The sequence below is a fragment of the Pithys albifrons genome, chromosome 6 (assembly GCF_047495875.1).
Source record: "Pithys albifrons albifrons isolate INPA30051 chromosome 6, PitAlb_v1, whole genome shotgun sequence".
NCBI classification, from domain to species: domain Eukaryota; kingdom Metazoa; phylum Chordata; class Aves; order Passeriformes; family Thamnophilidae; genus Pithys; species Pithys albifrons.
The window spans coordinates 31,568,224-31,587,308 of NC_092463.1; the positions used below are offsets into that span (position 1 = coordinate 31,568,224).

A 19,085-nucleotide genomic window follows, 5' to 3' on the forward strand; every position below is an offset into this window, starting at 1 on the left:
CCTTATAACACAAGAACAGCAAGATGTAAGTTCACAAGGCCATCACAGTAACCTTAATGCTGTACTGCAGCTATGTTAAAATGTAAATATGAGCTGTTCTTTATCTCTTTTGAACACTATTACATTGACAGAAATTTTCTTTACATGTATTAAATTTTTTAGGTGTCCTATGGTTATTTTTGCAAAAATCTGTAATTAAATTATTGCTTTAATGTTTGCATAATTGCAATGCAAATGGAAGTTATTTCTTCATAAGGAAAAAATGATGTTACATCCTGCCTTTTATTCTATTCCACCAATTATTCAATTTAGCCAAAACTAGAATTAGTATAGCAACTTGCATAAGAAGAGCACATGACCTGCTTTTATTTAAATGTTCACCAATGTCGTCTTAGTTTTGGTTAAGTAAGAATGAGATCTATGCAAGAGTAGTCTTTCAATAAACTTTATTTTCTAACTGGTATTATTGTTAACATAAAAACCTTAGTACTTCTATGTTATTTTGATTTCTACACAATCTGCCTGTTGGGATGCTGCCACTGCAGTAAGTGGCTGTCTGAAAAAGGGGTTACAGGTAAAGATACCTTATCTCAGCTGCATAGATAATGCAAAATTAATAATATGCAGGGCGGTTGGGGTTTTTTATAATTTTTCAGGACATTACATAAGTAGATAATGTTTATGTAAGTGAAAGTGTTCAAAGCTAATGTATTGATTAATCTTCTTTGTTGCTTTTCTTCTAGAGGCTTAGTTAACTCGTGGAGCATTGTGACATCAGCATAATATAAAATTCAGTATGTCAATTCATTATTGCTCTAGTATAGGTAAAGGGCAGTCCAAGAAACAGAGAAAATTTATTTTGCACCTGTAGCTCATTACTCAAAGTAGTGTCTGGTTAAACATTTTCCTAATGTGAATCTGGGGATTTTTCTGGGGTTTGGTCAGTCATAAAATAGCTTAATTTTTTCATAATCAAATCATAATACTTCAACCAGTAGTGCTTCAAAGCAGAGAATTCTACTCAATCTTCCTCTGTTACTCTCTTCATTATTCTATCATTCTATCAACCTCTCTATTGGCAAATTGTTATTTTATTTGATGTTTATTACTCCTACCTACTAAAAATTGTTATTTTCATTTTAAATACATAATATTTATATTAAATATATTTCATATTAGTAATGTAAATATACACAGCACCATTTGTTTCACATTTTCAAAGTTTTTATGCTAAGCAAAAAATGCTTTTTTAACATTTTGTTATTTTTCCATTGTAGTATCAGTGAGTAGAAAAAGATGATAAATAGTCCTAAATTAACTTCCAATTTCTTTTGATTTTTATTTATACCTTTGAAAAAAGCACAGAAATATTTTCCCAGCTTTTAAACACAGTCAGAAAAATATGTCAACACTGAATAAGTAAGTAAATAAATAAATAAACTGGCAAACTTAGAAATTGAAGTCATCAAGTCTTTAAAGTCATTTTTAAAGACTTTTTTGAATTTTTACAGATCTTACTCCTGAAAGTCTAATAGTATATGAAGGTTATTTTGAGTTACATTTACTTTATACTAAGCAGTTTCCTTAGAAGCTGCATGATGCTTCTGAAGCACAAACTGTCCAGTGAAAGTAAGCAAACAAGGGCCTGCTTTCACCCTGTGAATAAAATCCTTTGGTGTTTCAAGATTTTTAGAGTGAATTTTATTGAAGTGGTTAAGTAGCTATGAAATTGTCAGTTTTTAGTTGCTGGGTTGATAGTTTTCAAAACTATTAACATCATCAATGTTTTCATTAGAAAAGTGTATTGCTATTCCTGCCAAGTAGATAACTGAGCTAACAGGTTTTTTGTATGTTTTTGATCTTTATTTCTCTAGCCTCCAAAACTCTAATAAATAGTATGCTACGGGATCCTTCTCAGATTCCAGATGGAGTTCTAGCAAATCAAGTCTATCAGGTATTAATCACACTTGTCTTGTTTTGTTTTGTTTGTGTATTTTTTTCCCCTTGGCAATGCTGTTATCTGCCTAGCAGAGTAAAAGATTTTAAACCTCATTTAATTACTGTCATCGTAAACTATCAGTGAGGTCAGGGTGCACCAGAAATGGCAATGCAATATTTGTGAGGGGAGCATTTCACTTTTTAATAGCTTGCTTTTATAGTGAATAAAAGCATACGGTTTTTGTTTTCTGTGATTAAATCTGAACAGCATCTGATAGCCTTTTTGAGAAAAAGTAATTACTGTTTTTAAGATACTCTTTAAGTATAATGGTTTTCTAGTTACCCATCAGTATACTACTTCTCTTATTTGTCTGCAGTGTACTGTGAATGACTGTTGTTATGGACCACTGGTGGACTGCATCAAACAGTATCCTTGCCCATAAAATTTTAGGTGCACAATTGACGAGCTTAGACTGTGTGGAAGAGATGTGTCTAGCTTTAACCTGACATAAAGTTCTGCTTCACAAAACACGTTTCATACTCCTCTGTTTTGCATTCAGTCAGCTAGAGGGTCACTGCAGAGCTTTCTCTTATACAAACAAAAATCAGATGGACCATGGGAAGATGTCAGTTTGGTGGCTACACATTCATATGCCTGATTGAACCTCTTTGGTTTTGATTAGTTGAAATGCATGTCTGGTTTTCTGTTAGGACTAGTTGACCATGCTTTGAGTTGGACTAGATGATCTCTAGAGATACCTTCCAATCTCACCTATTTTGTGTTTAATAAGATGCATAAATAGTGTTCAACATTATGGCTTTGCTCTATTATGAATAATTTTTAATTGAAGTGTTTTCAAGTGAAATTCATGTTTGATTGACCAATTAGTATTTTTAAACTCCTATCTGACATTGCAGTCCAGTTCTTTCATTTTCTCTTCTTCTTAAAGAAATTATACTAGCTGTAGGAAAAACCCTATGTAGCTTGAATTTTCAGGGATATTTTTTGTTGTGTCAAAATAGTTAATTAGAGCCTCAGTATACGATGAGTACACTGAGGGAACTGCACATGGCACTGACTATTCCAGACTAGGATTATAATTTGTTAGGAATCATCGCTGAGATGCCAAATCTGTTTTAGTAAAGTACTGAAGGAGAAAGGAAAAATTTCAAAAATGTGGCCTGCTATCACTGAGCAGGCTAGTAAGGCAGTTCCCTCCCATATCCTGGAAAGTTGTTCCACAAATCTCTGCGTGCAGTTTGGGGGAAGACCTTGATTTCACTGTAAAGTCGCAGTATAGGAAAGCTACCATGATGTTACTTATGCATGAAAAACAGTACTTCTTGTAGTTGTGATACATGTGATTGTTACTCCTTAAAAATATGGGGGTTTTGCTAGAAATTCTTTCCTGGTATCTACTACAGTCTCAGCCATGCTCCCATTAACTTTAACAGCAGCAGGCTAGAGGTCTATTTTCTTTGTATTTTGTGCTTTTAATAGTAATTTTAAGTATTCATTGAGACTATCTTCAAGATTAAACAGAGCTCTCTGAAAGTAGATTAATAAGTTGCACACTTTAAAAGGTTGTTGATCACTAATTTTCATAATCCAGAATTTTAAGATTAGTATTTTTTGCATGAGAAATCTGGCTGTAGACTTTTGAAAGTGTCATGTTTAAAAGTAATAATGACACATATGTAGAATTATGAACCATTTTTAAGAATAACTTTCCTGCAGTCTAAAAGAGACTTTTATATCCTCTTCAGACTCTGGCTCAAATCAGTTATTGAATACGCAGTGACATCAATGAGAGTAATGAGAAGTTTTTCAATTCCATTTAGGTACAGAAAAGTTTAATGCTAATTTGTGCAAATGCATTACTTCAAGTATGTTGCTGAATTAGATATTAATTTTGAGGTGCATAAAATAGTTAAAAATCAATTTAAAGTTAAGGTTTTAAAAGCATTATGTCTTCTGAAGGATTGCATATTGATTTTAAATATAACTATCTAATTGTATATGCATGGCCTAAAGTATGAAGTCAACCTCTTTGTAAATGCCAAGAGGCTATTTTTCAGTAATAGTTCAGATGCTTACGGGAAACTAGGCTGCTAGATTGCAAGAGTAGAAAATGGCTTGTGAGGTTATTTACAAGTTTTGCCCCATGGTCATTGCCATACATCAATAACAGGTATCATTATAGACTAAGTGTTTCTGCTTATGGTGCATTATAAATTCTGTTTGCAGTATTTTTCTTACCTTTTTGCTTTCTTCTGAAACTGCTAGTAGAGTTTAACATAATACATAGTTTCAGTTGATGACAACTGTATGTGTACATGTGAAATGATTGCATAGAATTTTTTTTTTTTGCTGTTCAGCATAAAGTATTCATATACATTAAGTAATTAACTGCAATGGTAAGGTGATCTGTAGTTTTAAGTTTTCAGAAGTTTTTCTAAACAGAATTCAGAACTTAACTGCTTTTAATATAAGATCTTTTATCATATGTTCCTTCCATATGATTCTTCTTTAAAGCTTCCAGAATAGAACTTTGACCTCCAGAAAGATACATGTAAAATATTTAATGTGATGACTTTTTTACATGTCTCTAAGAATAGCACATTGGATCAACAGGCCGTCAGTGAAGTGAAAAGAACTTCACTATAAAATATTATTTCATCCTTCCCTGTCATATGTTCATGCTTCTGAAAAATCAATGAAAAGGTGTTTTTTTACAGTAAGATGTTTCAGATGGATGTAGTACCTATCAATTTCAGAATATAAAGAAAAAAATAACAGTTTAATTCATCCTTTGCTGAATTGGAGAATTGATACACTAGTCAGTAAAGAGCAACTAAAAAGTATTTAATTGCATGTTTTAAGATCACACTTTCTTTTAGAGGGAGAATAAAGGAAAAATGGAAATATTGTCCTTAATTATACTATATAAATATGGCCAAGTAACTCTTAGTTCTGTAATATGTGTGCTTTTGATACAATAGTCTGATTTTCACAAAGTGATCCATGCTTCTGAAAATTCCTGTAAGGATTTTCAAAACTGGGAGTTCAAATCACTATCACTTCTGAAATGCAGATGAAAGTCAATAAATTCTATGATGAATTACTTAACCTGTGATGTTTTTATGAAGTTGCTTCTTTTCCAAAATATTCTTTCATTTCTTAACCTAAAGCTATCAGTGCTATTGGGCATGAGCATGAAGTCTTGCTGCGAGAAATGCTTTTGGAAAAAAATCTCTCTTTCATAGGTAAGAATCCATAGTAGAGACTAGCCAGTGTATTCTAAGATGTTAGGTGACTGTTAACTTAAGAAAAAAATAAACCTCCACATTCCTTGTATTAGGTAGTAAAGGAAGAGTAAAAAAATGATTGATGCTGTTCATGCTATCATTTATTGATTTAGAACTGAGCAGGAACTCAGTCACCTAATACCCTATATATACAGCACATGCACAGACTTGCAATTAATATTTTATAGAATAAGTAGCTGAAAAAAATGCTTTAATATCTGCTGCAGTATTACTTTTGGTGTCATGAGATATTAGCCATAATCTAGGTCTTATGAGACTTAGGAGGAAGCATAAGAAATATTAGTTTCAGAATGCTTTATGTATGAAAAAAATTGCTAGAGGATTCACTCACCTTCTTTTCGGTGCAGTTTCTGCTGAATTTTTGCGCCCTGCCCCCCAGTCAATGCAAGTACTCTTTTTCACACTGCCTGTATTTAAAGTTATTTTAAGAATTAATTAGTTAGAAAGTTAGTTCTATTTTTCCTTTTAGCCTGAAGTGTGTTTTCTTTACATAAGTGCCATTGAAACAAAGACTAATTTTTAAGGCATCCACCCTCTTAATATGATAGTAAACAATGTCTTCTTGAATCTTGGATTCCTCATGTGCTGTGACGATAGAAAAAGTAAAAGGCTATCTTTTGTTAATGGTTGAGCACTGTGCTAAATTTTTGTGAATTTTCTGGTTTTATCAGGAACGATGATCTCTCCTGAAGCTGTATCAGGTTAAGATTTTGGAAACCTTAAACAAATTTAAGAAATTAAAAAGTATATTAAGCTTTTCAACAGATTTGTCTGTACAATTAAGGAACAGAATTAGTGTGCTCTTTTATTTCAGAGGAAAGTGAAAAAAGGACAGGAATAACTATCACATGCAAGCTTGCAAATGACACTACAAAAATGTGAAGCAGTAGATTTTTCTTCTTCACTGTAAGAGCATAGATACAGGTAATAGGCTTAAGATGTAATTGCAGAGATGATGTTGACTTAAAATAGCAAACAGTTCTAGGAACAGTAAGTATAAAACAAACTACCACAGAAGGTTATGGAATCACCTTCAATGGAAAATTCAAGTCTGGCTTTGACACTCATCTATCAAAACTGGTAACGAAATCAGTCCTGTCACGATGCAAGGGAATGGACGAGATGACTCACTTATCCTCAGGTTAACAATTATAATTTTATATGCCTTGTATAAGCTTGTGCAGTATACAAGTCAGATTTAAGTTTTAATGTTTTGTGACCTTGGATAAGCATCAGTTTTTTCTTTAGAAATAAGCTCTAAGAAATCTGTGCTGTCAAATCAAAATATCTAGAATGGGTAAATCGTTAGAATATGTAGATATAAATGAGAGAGCTTAATTGTGAATATAAATTGCCCAGTATAGTACTGGAGCATGAAACAGCTTTTTGGGTTCAGGGCATAATTTGTCTGTTTCTAGAGCAGTTTGCTTTCAAAGTCTACAGATCGGAAGTAACACCTTCAGACTCATCCTGAAATTGATTGGAAACCTATACACACTAATGGGGTTACGTTTTATTTATCCACTGCTCATGAGAAGCGCATCATATACCATGTCCTCTCTTCAGCAAAAATATTTTGCCTGAGATTAAAGTGATCAATAGAAGCATTCTTGATAAACAGGCTCACAGCTTCACACGCCATACTGAAATGCCAGGAATTTTGAGGTTCTATAGAGGATAGATCCTTTATATATATATACATATTTTTATATCTTTATCACAAATATATTAGGAAAGCTTTTCGTTATATGGGATGCTGCTGAGCTTTATCCTCCTTTGGCTCTCACCATGATGTCCCTCGTTAGCAACCTGGATATAAATCATGAAATCTGATTGGTGTTTTCCGCTGTAATCTTAAATTTGCAGTTGCCGCTCATTCATGCACCAACAAAAGAATATTTGGCTTCTTTGTAATATCCAGAAGCTAGTACAAGAACAATGCTATGTTAAATAGTAACAACTGAGTGCTAAGTTACAGTAAAGGTGAAGCTGAAGTTTTGTTGGAAATCTAAATTAATGGGCAATCTATAGACAGACTACTTATTGGGACTGTTTTCAAATCTGAGGATGCATAAATAAAACTGCCAGAACTGCTGTGGGCTGGCTTTCACTTGTTAAATTATTCTCTTAATCCATGCTAGAGCTAAAAGATCTTTTGAGGTGCAGAGTGCTACCTCTTGTTTCTGGACCAATGTGAAACATACCCTGGACTTAAAAGCGAGAACATCTTTTTGATTGGATTCTGGCTTAAAACAAAATTTTATGTTGATTATGAAGATTTCTATAGATATTTTTTGATTCAGAGTTATAAATCTTCAAAACACTTTAAGAAATAGTAATGCAAAGTTACGATCTTGCACAAGATAGACAACTCACATCAATAGTAAACATTCTTTTTAATGTATTTTCCAATGTTTATCACAAAATGTTAAGAGAAACCAAGTAAAGACATTCAAAACCAGATGTGAAACAAAACCCATGTTCTTTTTCAAGCCATGAATTAGTACCAAAATATTTCCAAAGTAATCAGGAACCCTTGAAAAATAATCTGCTGAAGAATATTGGAAGTAATGCTGAGGCAGACTCCAGTTCAGAGACGTGCCAAATTGACCCATCCAAACATGTTTGCGTCTGTCCAGGTTTTCAGTGAATTTTTTTTAAGGTGCATGTCCCTTTATTTTTGGTACTAGCATATCTTAGATGTGAAAGAAAAGACTGACCTTTTTATTTCTATTGCTTTTGAATGATTCAGTTGGGACATCCTATTGTCTATTCTAGATTGTTTTAAACGGTTAAGAGCAGGTTATAGTTAAACAGAGTTGGATAAGATTGGATTTTTTTAAAATCAAGATTAAGAGATTATGTAGACTATTAATTCATTTTTATGTTACGACATAAAACACTCTATTCATGGGTTCTGTTAAATTAGAACCTTCTTAACCTTAATATTATTATTAGTTTTAAAAAATAGCCAACAACTAAGTCTGTCTCCAAATCCTAGAAATGTTTTTCATTACATGATTGTGTGATATGATAAAGTGTTGCATTGCAAAGATTTGCATTTACAATGTAGCCTATTTATAGTGAAGAAATGATCTCAAAATTAAAAAAAATAGTACAACTGTCAAAAAGAATAAACATCTATTGCAGTTTATACTGAAGTGAATATACAAATCTACTCCTGTCCCACTTTCAGAATGAGTTCTCTGTATAAAATAATACTTCAGACTTAAATTCTTCAATGAAAAGAGTGGGGGAGTTTGCTTTTGGCACTTTTACAATATTTTGATTTCTAAGACTGTATGTTTTTCTTGTCATTACTTGGACTCAAACTGCTGACCTTTCAGGATATGCACAAAGTATTCAAAAACTGAGTTCTAAACATTGGCCATGAAACTACTGTCCTAACCTGATAAATGGATTGGAAATAAGCTACCCAACAGTGAGAATGGACCATTAATTTTAATCAAAGGTGATGTAGAAAGGCGAATGGGCTGCATGACAATGTCAACAGCCCAGTAGGTGTTAAGGGGCTACACAGCCTTACTTGATACTAGGTAGTGCCATTAGTTAAGCTTGGGTGAAGACAGAAAGCCATGCCTGGAATTGAATGACCAGGTCACTCCAAATTCTAATGGAGAAATGGTGTTTCAGAAATACCAATATAATGGTATCAGAAATCAAGGACAATAGTTTAAAAATATTAAAGGCTTGCTTGGTCCTTTTTTCCTTGCCTTTTTTTTTAAAGGAGCATCCTTTCTCTTTTAAGGTTTTATTTTGCTCACTCATTATTATTTCTTGAAATATTCAAATCTATTATCTGTAAGCAATAAAGTTGTTTAGTGAATGTTAGCAGAATTTCTAAATCTTTGTTCTGAAATTGGATAAATTCTATAGAATACAGAATTCAAGAGAAACTACAATTATTTCTCCTCTCTACTTTAAAAACTCCTAGGAGAGAAGGATTTTCTTGCCTTTTTTTAACAACTTTATGCTAAAATTAGAAATAAAACCAAGAAGGCACCTGCAGTTTATCCACATTTGTGGTGTTAGTAGGATTAATCTTAACGCATTCAAAGGTAGAGAGGCTCTTCCTTCAATCAGTGAATATACCTCTTTACTTTGAATATTTGGAGGTTATAAATTACTGTATGACAGCTTGAATTAATGATGTTTATAATGAAGACATAAAAATGCAGGGATGACAAAGAAGCATTTTTATATCCATGCTTCAGGTTTTCTACAAAGGTTCATTTAATTTGACACAGCATTGCATGCATAAGAAAGATATATATTACTGCATTAGTAATTCTTACACTCATATTAATTATTCTGCTGTCTACTTAATGGAATAGTTTTATAAACAGTAGTTCTTATTCTCTATGTACAGCTGAAGATCAGCTTCGTGCAAAGGGTTATGACAAAACACCAGACTTTATTTTAGAAGTGCCAGTAGGTAAGTCTTTTATAAGAATTTTTGATACTTTTTGTGTAGAATAATTTATGGTAACATATTATTAATTAAGTGAAGCATAATCTAGGATACTACAAATTAGTCTCTACAGGAGTTACCCCATAATTTTAAGAACTTGTAGTTTGGGTCAGAGAGGTTTGATCATAAGTAGGGTTACCCAGTGTTTCCTCTTTAGTCTCTGCATGCTTTTATCTCAAAAAAGGGGGGAAAAGCAGCAATAAGCACCTTCAAATCCCTACTCCCTCTAACGTACTCTACCCACTGTCTCTCTGAACTAAATTCTGAAATGCCCATAATTTTGTCTTTTACTTCTAGACCAGATCAGTTCAAAGCAATATTAAGAGTATTACCATTACATTTATAGGTCATTCCATTGTGCCATTATTCTTTTGCCATCACTTTGCATCCAAATACAACTCTCTAGTTCTTCATTATTTTTTAAAAGCCTGAACAGCAGGAAAGAATAAGGAAGAAAAGTAGGTATAAAGGTCATTAAGTTCATCTACCTTTTCTGGTCTTGAGGCCATGTGAGAAGGTAACCAGATGACTTAGTCACTGGGCCATGGAAGAAAAAACATCCCAGTTGTCCAAATGTAAGGGATTATTAATTAACTTTTGTAAATTAACATTTTTGCCAAAAGACTTCTGCTTTGTCTCCATAGAACGCTGCACCCATCTATGCAGATATCTACTTTACTTTTCTGTCTGTCAGAGAAAGTAAGAAGGCTGAAAGTACTGTGTGAAAGTCATATACATGACTAGTTTTTTAATTCATATTGGCAACAGCTGAAATTCTTACTGAAATAACTGAGTTGTACACTAGTGTAGGAATGGAATGTGTACTATAAAATGCCTCACTACACAAAACTGCTTGTGATGCCATTTTTCCAGTGCAATTATCTGTTATCCAGCAAACAGCTATGTATATGAGAGTCTTCTGAAAACTTTTTAAAGACTCCTTAGGTCAGTGATGCTTGTATACTTAATCATTTTTTCCTAAAAAAAAAATGGTAGTGAAGTTAATAAGAGGTTATATGTGCAAAACAAAAAATACGTATTTGAAACAGTAAGATTTGTCATGCTAATCATCTACAATTCACTCATGTCAAGCCACATTTGGAAAGTTTTCAGTTAATTTCTAGTCCTTCACTTCCACTGTGAAGAATCTCAGGAAGCTTCAAGAACTTGAGGGGATGAGGGAACTGTTGGCTTTTGCCAGGTCTAAAGTTAGCAGGGAAAATTGTGAACTTAGAGAATTACAAAATGGCTGAGGCTGGTGGCGAAGGTCAAGCAGGTTTCTCTGGAGCTGGTTGCTGAAAACAATGTCCAGACAGCTGTTGAAATCAACAACGAGGGAGAATCCACAACATCTCTGGGCCACGTGTGCTTGTGCTCCGTCACCCTCACTGAGAAAAAGTGGTTGCTGATGTTTAAATGGAACCTCCTGTGATTCAGTTTGTGCCCATTGCCTTTGGTCCTGTCACTCGGCACCACTGAAAATAACCTGTTTCCCTCTTTACCACCTACCCTTCAGAAAGTTGTATATGTTGGTAAGATTGCCCAGTAACGAGCTTCTTAGTCTAATCTCTTTTTTTTTTCATTCTTTTTGTGTTAGAATAAATGCAAATATCTAGAACAGGGTGTAATTGAACTCAAATTGATAAAATTATCTGTTCAAGTATTTTCTGATTTTTAAATGCCATTTTGTGCATATTTGAAAGATAATTTTTACAAATACATAACTCTGTTGGAAGCATGAATTATGTGGTACATTGGGGAGTAAATAGGATATTCCCAAACTCACTCTTACAGGCTGTTGAATCTGATTTTCAGTATTCCATTTCTTTTCTGCTGTTACTCTAGCTGTGGAGGGACACATAATTCATTGGATTGAAAGCAAAGCCTCATTTGGTGATGAAAGTAGCCACCAAGCCTACTTGCAGGACCAATTTTGGAGCTACTGGAACAGGTATATTTCTATCGCTTTCCTTCTAAACAAATAGGACTGCATTTTAAAACTAATTTACTGGATAAAATACTAATGACTTGTATTAAGCTACATGGACAAAATACATGTTGGTAATCTGGCATTTTGAATGTCATTAATTACCATGTCACATTGGAATCCTGAAATATTTTTTAAAAATTCAGATCCTAATTGTTGACTTTCAGCAGATATGTATGGTCATTTTCAAGTGATGCTAGATGACAGAGTAAGTTACTTTGGTACAGAAGTTATATGTCAATTTTTTAGTATCTGAATTTGAAGGAAGATTTTGCTGAAACTTTTTGGAATACATGCAAGGAGACAAATTTGAAAAATCTTTGCAGTTAACCAGGTGGGCTATGTGTGTAAAGAACTTTATTGCTTCTTGTCATTGTATCTAGGACAATACTGTTTCACTGGTTTTTTTGGGGGGGGTGTTAATAAAGCATTTCATTTGAGTGTTATCTACATTTGAAGCAGTAATAACAGTTATCTTCAAATCAAAGATGTAGTAAGTATTTGCAGGAATGTAAGCAGGGAAATAGGTTATGCTAGACAAAATTTTTTAATGTATTGATGATATTGGTATAAAGATTTTTTCTTTTAAAGATGGTTGAAATACTTCTGCTTCATTCTTCTGAAAGTCATGACTGTGTATATTTACATATCTTTCCACAGTACTAGACACCTCCTCACTGGAGGATTTTTTTCCAAAAAAAATCTTAAACACAGTGCTTCATTGTTATGGTTTAGCTTGGCAAAATGCCAACTGCCCAGTACACAGTCAAAGGACCCCCCTCCCAGGGAAAGGGAGTGAGTAAAAAAGCTAGAAATGGAACTTTGAAATGGCAAGGTTTTATATTTACCCAGAAGAAAAAAAAATCCAACAGAATATGATATAATACATATGTATAAATGTGAAAAGAAATAATAACACCTTCACCGAATTGCCCAAGTTGTTAATACAGATTCCAACCACCCAACCCCAGAAAACCTCCCAGAAACTCTTCCTGAGAAACTTCCCAGCAAGATAAAAGAGAAATTAAAAAGAAGATGTTCACCTCCCTAGATAAACAACAGCACGAATGGCAGCAAGGCCTAATCTTGGGAGGCAGAGAAGCACGTTCTCACGGGCTGAGGCACAGACCGAAAGAGACAGAAACTTTTTCTCTCTCTCTTTTTATACTCCTTGGCGCTTCTTAATGATGTCAGATGATATGAAATACCTCTTTGGTTGCTTAGTCAGGTGATGCTTGTCCCTTCTAATCTATGTCACATCTTTGGAGGCCTGCTAAAACTGAGGCCTAAATAAGGCCTAAACTGAAACTAAAGCCAAAACTACCATATTCATCCTCAATGCCATTTTTGTATGTGATAGAACCTTAAGCAAGATAGTGAGTGAGGTAAATGAAAGTTTTGATAAAGGATTTTTTTTTAAAGCATAAATTTAGAAGTTACTCAGTGTTCACAAGAGACCGCCTGAAGGATAGTGTGGAACATGGCACAAACATGTAAACATGTAACAAACAGGGAGTGTATTCCAACATCAGAGGCAAGTCTGGTGACCATTAGTATTTCAGCTGAATGTGAGAAATGTCAAGGTGAAAATAGTTAGCACTACCTTTGGAAATACTTTAAAAGCAGATTCCATAGAAGGCAGCAGGGAAATGGAAACCAAATCTTGAGAATAACATCATCAAAGTTTGGAATTATGCTTTGCAGCAACAATCTAGATTAACATAAGGACTTACTCTTACTTAACAGTCCCAGAAAACAGTGACTTGGAAAACTTAAGGTAGTGGGAACTTCAGGAAGGCTGTCAGTTGTTGGATGAAGATACTACAGGAAAGTTGTAGAAAGTAAATTGTGAAACATATAAACAGAATATACGACTTAGAAAGAAATTTGAGTATATACAATATCTACGCAAATGGTGAGAATGGCAGGAAAGATGCTGATGCAATTGGTTCTGAGCTGAAATTGGTGCTGAGCTGCACATCAGTGTAAATGAAAGGGAACAGCTCAGACTGAGAGGAGGCCATTAGATGTACTGGCTGGAATACCTTCTGAGTATAAATGGTGTGTTTGAAGGAATCTATGATGGTATCTGAGAAAAGTAGCTCCAAGTGAATTTTAAATAGATAAAAATAGAAAAAATGAGCATAAAAATACTTACTAAGTTGAGATGGGGTGAAAGTTGAGTAGATAAGTAGGATGAAGGCACTGATCCATTTGTTGTTTGCAGTAAAATTGTCATTGCAAAGTTGAACTTTCTGGGGGGCTTTTTGTGCCGAACAGAGTATCTATCCACATTTTGGTTTGAGCTATAATAATGTGTAAAACATGTGAAAGTAGTATATACCATGTGAATCTGACATTTCCAAAGAAAACTTTTCGTATGCTTTTATCAAGGAATGAAGACTTAGCTAACTTCAATTTAATTTCAACATGTACAAATTAATAATTCAGCTTCAAACATGGAATAATACCTCTCACAGAAGTGTAAGACAAGTATCTTTAATGTTGCAAAAGCTAGACTGAAATGATAAGTGGATTAATAAAACATTTTGTAGGTAGTTTTGAGATATTACCAAATTTGTGTTATAGCTGTTCTCATTGAAAACAAGTACAAAATTGATTCTTTCTTATAGCGACTTTGCATTCATATAAGGAAAACTGGAGCTCTCTTTACTGAAATTTCTTACATCCTAAATCTAAAGTTTAGTTCTAGGTTAACTGTGGAAATTGGCCAGATTTCTGCAGGCTTTTTTTAAAGAAGAAATCCTGTTAGTCTTAATTCTGATACTGCTTGGCCAAACTGACAGTGTCACATCTTCTGAAATGAGTTCTGAGTTACTGTTACTTCTAATATAATAATAGTTGGGTTAGTGAACACACGTTGACAGATTAGGTTGCGTATAGGTTAGACACTTAACTTCCATTGGTCTCTGAAACTATATGAAAGGACACAGGTGCAGCTGCACAAAATGTGAATCAATTTTGTATTGTTTAATCAGGCTATGCAGAGCTCCTTCAAGTGAGCACCATCTTCCCGGTCAATTCACCACACCTTTGTGTCTTGCTTCGTCTTGACGGAAAAATCATTTGGAGAAGCATCAGTTCACAAGAGAGATATCATGACACTCAACTGATAGTTTAGGGTTTTGTAAACCTGATGTGTTGGTTGAACTTAAAGCAGAAATGAAATTGGAGAAAAAATCTGTAATATCACCTATTAGATGTGGTTAAAAATACAGATCTAGATACTTTGAAAAGAATGAAAGTGAGAAGTTTTAGACCTTCAGCTATTCAGCTTTTTTATTGCCTTTCTAAAAATAAGGAGTCAGACTTGAAAAGTTTCTGGATTCTTTTCCCATATGTCACAGATGTAAGATGAATTCTACTCAGAATCTGACTGAAAGCTTTGACCATAGCTGTGGTTTGTTTACTTTATGTGTGTATTTCATTAAATCCTGTACTCTGTGCTAACTAAATCTGTGAGTGTCTCAAATTGGTCTGTACTGACAGGAAAGAAATGGCACTTTCTCATTTAACAGAACAGCTCCCTAGATGCAGTCAACCATGTCTGTTCACCTCAGTGCAAAAGAACACCTTTTTATTACTCTGCGTTCTGCAGGGACAGCTTAGCAAGGTTTTTTATGGCTCATACATCAATGGTATTGTTAAGCAATTTTCAGTTGCAATGGTGCACTGCAGCCTCGTCTTCAAATTAAACTTCACATTAAAAATGTACAAAGTGTACCTTGTCAGTGGGTTTGCACAGTTGTAATTTAAGATGCTCTTTAGATATTTGAGATTTTTCAATAATAAAGAAACAGAACAAGGCAAGTTTGGTCTTCTAGACTGATTTTGCAGAGTGGTGATTTAGGAAAAAAAGATTATTTTATATACTGGAAAAATGTAACATAAAATGATTCATGTACTTGCAGAATCCCTTCCTTCAGTATGTCTGTTCAATGGCATCCACTGAGCAGGCTGCTGCTTTCACTGTCAACTGCATAAACAAAACAACTGCATGTGCAAAATATAATTGCTTTGTGCACATGTAGTAGATACCACACTTTTCATTGTTCACTGGCCTACATTGGTGTATTTCTTGTAACCATGAGGATAAAAACTGTTGAATAGTCAGTGTGACCAAAGGTAATTTGGAGAGCATAAACAGGAAGTCATGCAGATTGCACTTTAAAACAGGGTCTGTGAACATGCTGTAAATTGTTTAAGAATTTAGATGACTGTTGCTGTTCCCTTTTTTTTTTCTCAATAGTGTCGAATTTTATAATTTTTTTCTAACATACAGTCCTGGCTGTAAAAGTCTGTTAGTCAAAGCTGATAGGCACAACTGCTGTTTTCTAAAAAGGATATAAAGATCAGCAACACTCAGTGCAGGTAATAATTAGTAGGTGCACTGTCGGTAACTTCCTGTAGGAAATATAAAATACAGCAATTTGCATTTTCTATCTTCTGCAAGCATGGCTAAGGTTTATATAGATTCTGGAATGTGATTTCTAGAGAGTCTCAGGAGAAAGCTTGATGTCGTTATTAGCTAAAGAAACTACTACATGTGAGGAAGACCATAGGAAAATGTCATATTTGACATTGATATTAAGGGCAGTTTCACATAGTGAAAGAGAAGCATTTCATCTTCTCTTTGAATAATAATGGTAAGTCATCTCTTACTAAATTCCCCCCCCCCATTTGCTTGCATTCTAAATGTTATTATTCCTGTGCTTCTGCTGTTTTTAAAAAATAAATAAAAGCAAGTTTCCCATAAGTAATTTTAAAATAGTAACCGCACTTTTTGGAAACCTAAATTCTTGATTCAATGTGTTGTTAATTAATACATTATGTCTGATCTTGAGATCTCAGTTTAAAACTAACAGTCATATAAAATTATCATAGAGTCTTGTAGATTAATAAGAGTATTTATTTAAGGTAAGTGCAAACAGAAACAATGCAAAAGATGGTGTTTCAGTCAGAAACACAGATGGTGTGTATGTGAGTTTTTTGAGAAGTGTTCTGTTCAAATTCATTTGCAGTTTACTATAAGGATGAGCTATATGTGAGCAAAGGCTGAATCAGAACATAAGAATGATAGACATTTTTTGCTGTTCAGCTCCTTAAACTGGTTTGACATGTTACTGTGAAGACTACTGAAATAATAATTGTTGTCTGATTGTAGGTGGTAGGGGAAGAGGGAGTTTTGCTGTGAGTTTATGGTTGTCTGTTCTATTAACAAGTTCAGTAGTCTTTAGTTGCAGATGGCTTAAAAAGTTGTACTGGTGAGTTTTGAAAACCAGTGTTAGCAACTAGACTTGGAAGAAACCTTGGGAGTTGTATTTGTCAAGTGGCTAGGAAAACTGTTCATGCATACCCAGTATCCAAAACTTCATTGGCAGCCCAAACATAAAGAACTGAAAGGTTATTCTTCTTCTTGCAGTATGATGGTTTGTTGACATATTTTGACACACTGATACAATGCTGAAAGGTTTTGACCTTACAGCAATGCTAAGGGACTTAGGGTTTGTTTAGCTATCTAATGCTTGTAGATTTTCACACATGCTGGGTTTTGCTTTTCTTCTTTTTCTCTCCCTTCTGGCTCCACTTGAATTAGTAAATTAATCTTAGTCAAAAATGGATGTAGATAGAACAGAGAGTTTATGATGATTTTTACTGCTTAGGACTATATATAGTAAGTTTCTTCAAAAATAATCTACTTTTTTTAAGTGAATTATTATGCCAACTTGCTAAGCTTAGTAGCACTGAGTAGATTACATTTATTTATAGAAGAGAACCAAAAGCATTGAAGAGTGACATTTTCTACTCCTTTACTGTTGCAGTAATTTACTTCATGAAAATGATAAAATTCTGTGTTCTTCTGCAAGATAAACAGATACCTGTGTACACTCAGACATACATACACATATATGGGCATACCTGTGCACTTCACAATGTTTTAGATATTCAGCTGACTTCCAATAGCATATGATAGGAATTATTTTTTTATTTACTTAATGACACATGAACAGCATAAAAATCAACATATAGTTTATGAAAAATATTCTTTTTTTACTTCTGTGCTGGTTTAAAGGTAAACCAGCAGAAGAAATGAACTCCACTCAGTCAGGAGAGATTACAAGTCAGAGTTACAATTTGCTAAAAAGATTACAATAAATACAATGATACAGAGAAAAAATTACTTTTAACTCACAAAACTCAGATATATAACCCAGCACCCTGGGGCACAAACAGAATGGTGTTCATAGTGTACTGAGCACTACATGGTCCCCCTGAGTACAAAGTAAAAGGAAAGGAAAACCTGTTGGTGAGGATGATGGTCGCAGTCTGGTCAGGAGTGGCAGTCACAGACCTGTCGAGGTTCTGGTGCTCCTCTGGATCCGGCGAGTGGTACCAGAACCAAAACCCCCAAGATTATATACATTCATGTTTAGGTGGGAATACCCAGAACCTCCCACCAGGGTAGGGAGTTTCACTATGGGTGATTTAACTCTGGATGTCATGGGACAGTTTTGGAATCTTTGGTGGTCTGTGTCGTTGCAGCTGACTATTGTGCCAGTCCTTAATGGCCCATTAGCAGACATGACCCCTCAGTCTGGGTGTGAAGCTGTTGATGCCTCTCTGGAGGGGAGTCATCACAGCTGAGTCACTGGTGTGAAGACAGAGCCATTTCTGTGCCTCCCAGGGTTCTTTAACACCCAGCTTGTAGCCTGTGGTGTCAGATGTGCCCTGGGCAGCTGTTGCAAAAGAACCATTATTAACAGTTCATCAGAAATGACATAGGGGATGTAGACTACACAGCTTTGGTTACACCCACACAGTGATAAACCGATCTCGACTGCTGTAACTAGGACATCACTCTAGCTCAAAAGTAGTGTTTTTATATTTTACCACTCATGCTCTCTTTAACAATGTGGTGGACTAAAAGACCATGAAAGCATTTTCACTGAGACCGCAACGTATATCTAGCATTGGTATAATGTTAATTGTTTTGGTGAGCTTTCTAGGTTTTGTATCAAAACTAATTCTTATCAAAGAAAAGAAAGAACAGACCATATTAGATTCATATTAACATTTATATTTGAACGATTGATATTAAGTATATATTTTCATTCATTGTTCTCCTTAGATATTTTATTTAATATGGACATGAAACTGGAATTTTCATTTTAATTTAATTCTATTATGTTAGGCTCTTTCACTGCTAGGTTGTTATATTCTGAACTTTAAAAATAGTAAAGGAAGCAGTGTATATCTTTGTTTAAATTATTTTTCCCTTATAGTTTTCTGTGCTGTCTTAAATATTCTCATGTCACA

General features: G+C 34.2%; 1 protein-coding gene across 3 annotated transcripts in view; it reads left to right on the forward strand.

The window, feature by feature from the left end:
- CDIN1 (CDAN1 interacting nuclease 1) overlaps positions 1-19,085 on the forward strand; it is a 130,572-nt gene that overhangs the window by 50,893 nt on the left and 60,594 nt on the right. For 2 of the 3 annotated variants that reach the window (XM_071558033.1, XM_071558031.1), the window contains exons 6-10: positions 1,875-1,954; positions 2,316-2,365; positions 5,138-5,205; positions 9,659-9,724; positions 11,606-11,711. In XM_071558033.1, the coding sequence (XP_071414134.1) occupies positions 1,875-1,954; positions 2,316-2,365; positions 5,138-5,205; positions 9,659-9,724; positions 11,606-11,711 (370 nt within the window). Of the gene's footprint in view, positions 1-766; positions 795-1,874; positions 1,955-2,315; positions 2,366-5,137; positions 5,206-9,658; positions 9,725-11,605; positions 11,712-19,085 lie in introns of those variants that run through there. The other variant, XM_071558034.1, reaches the window with a different exon arrangement.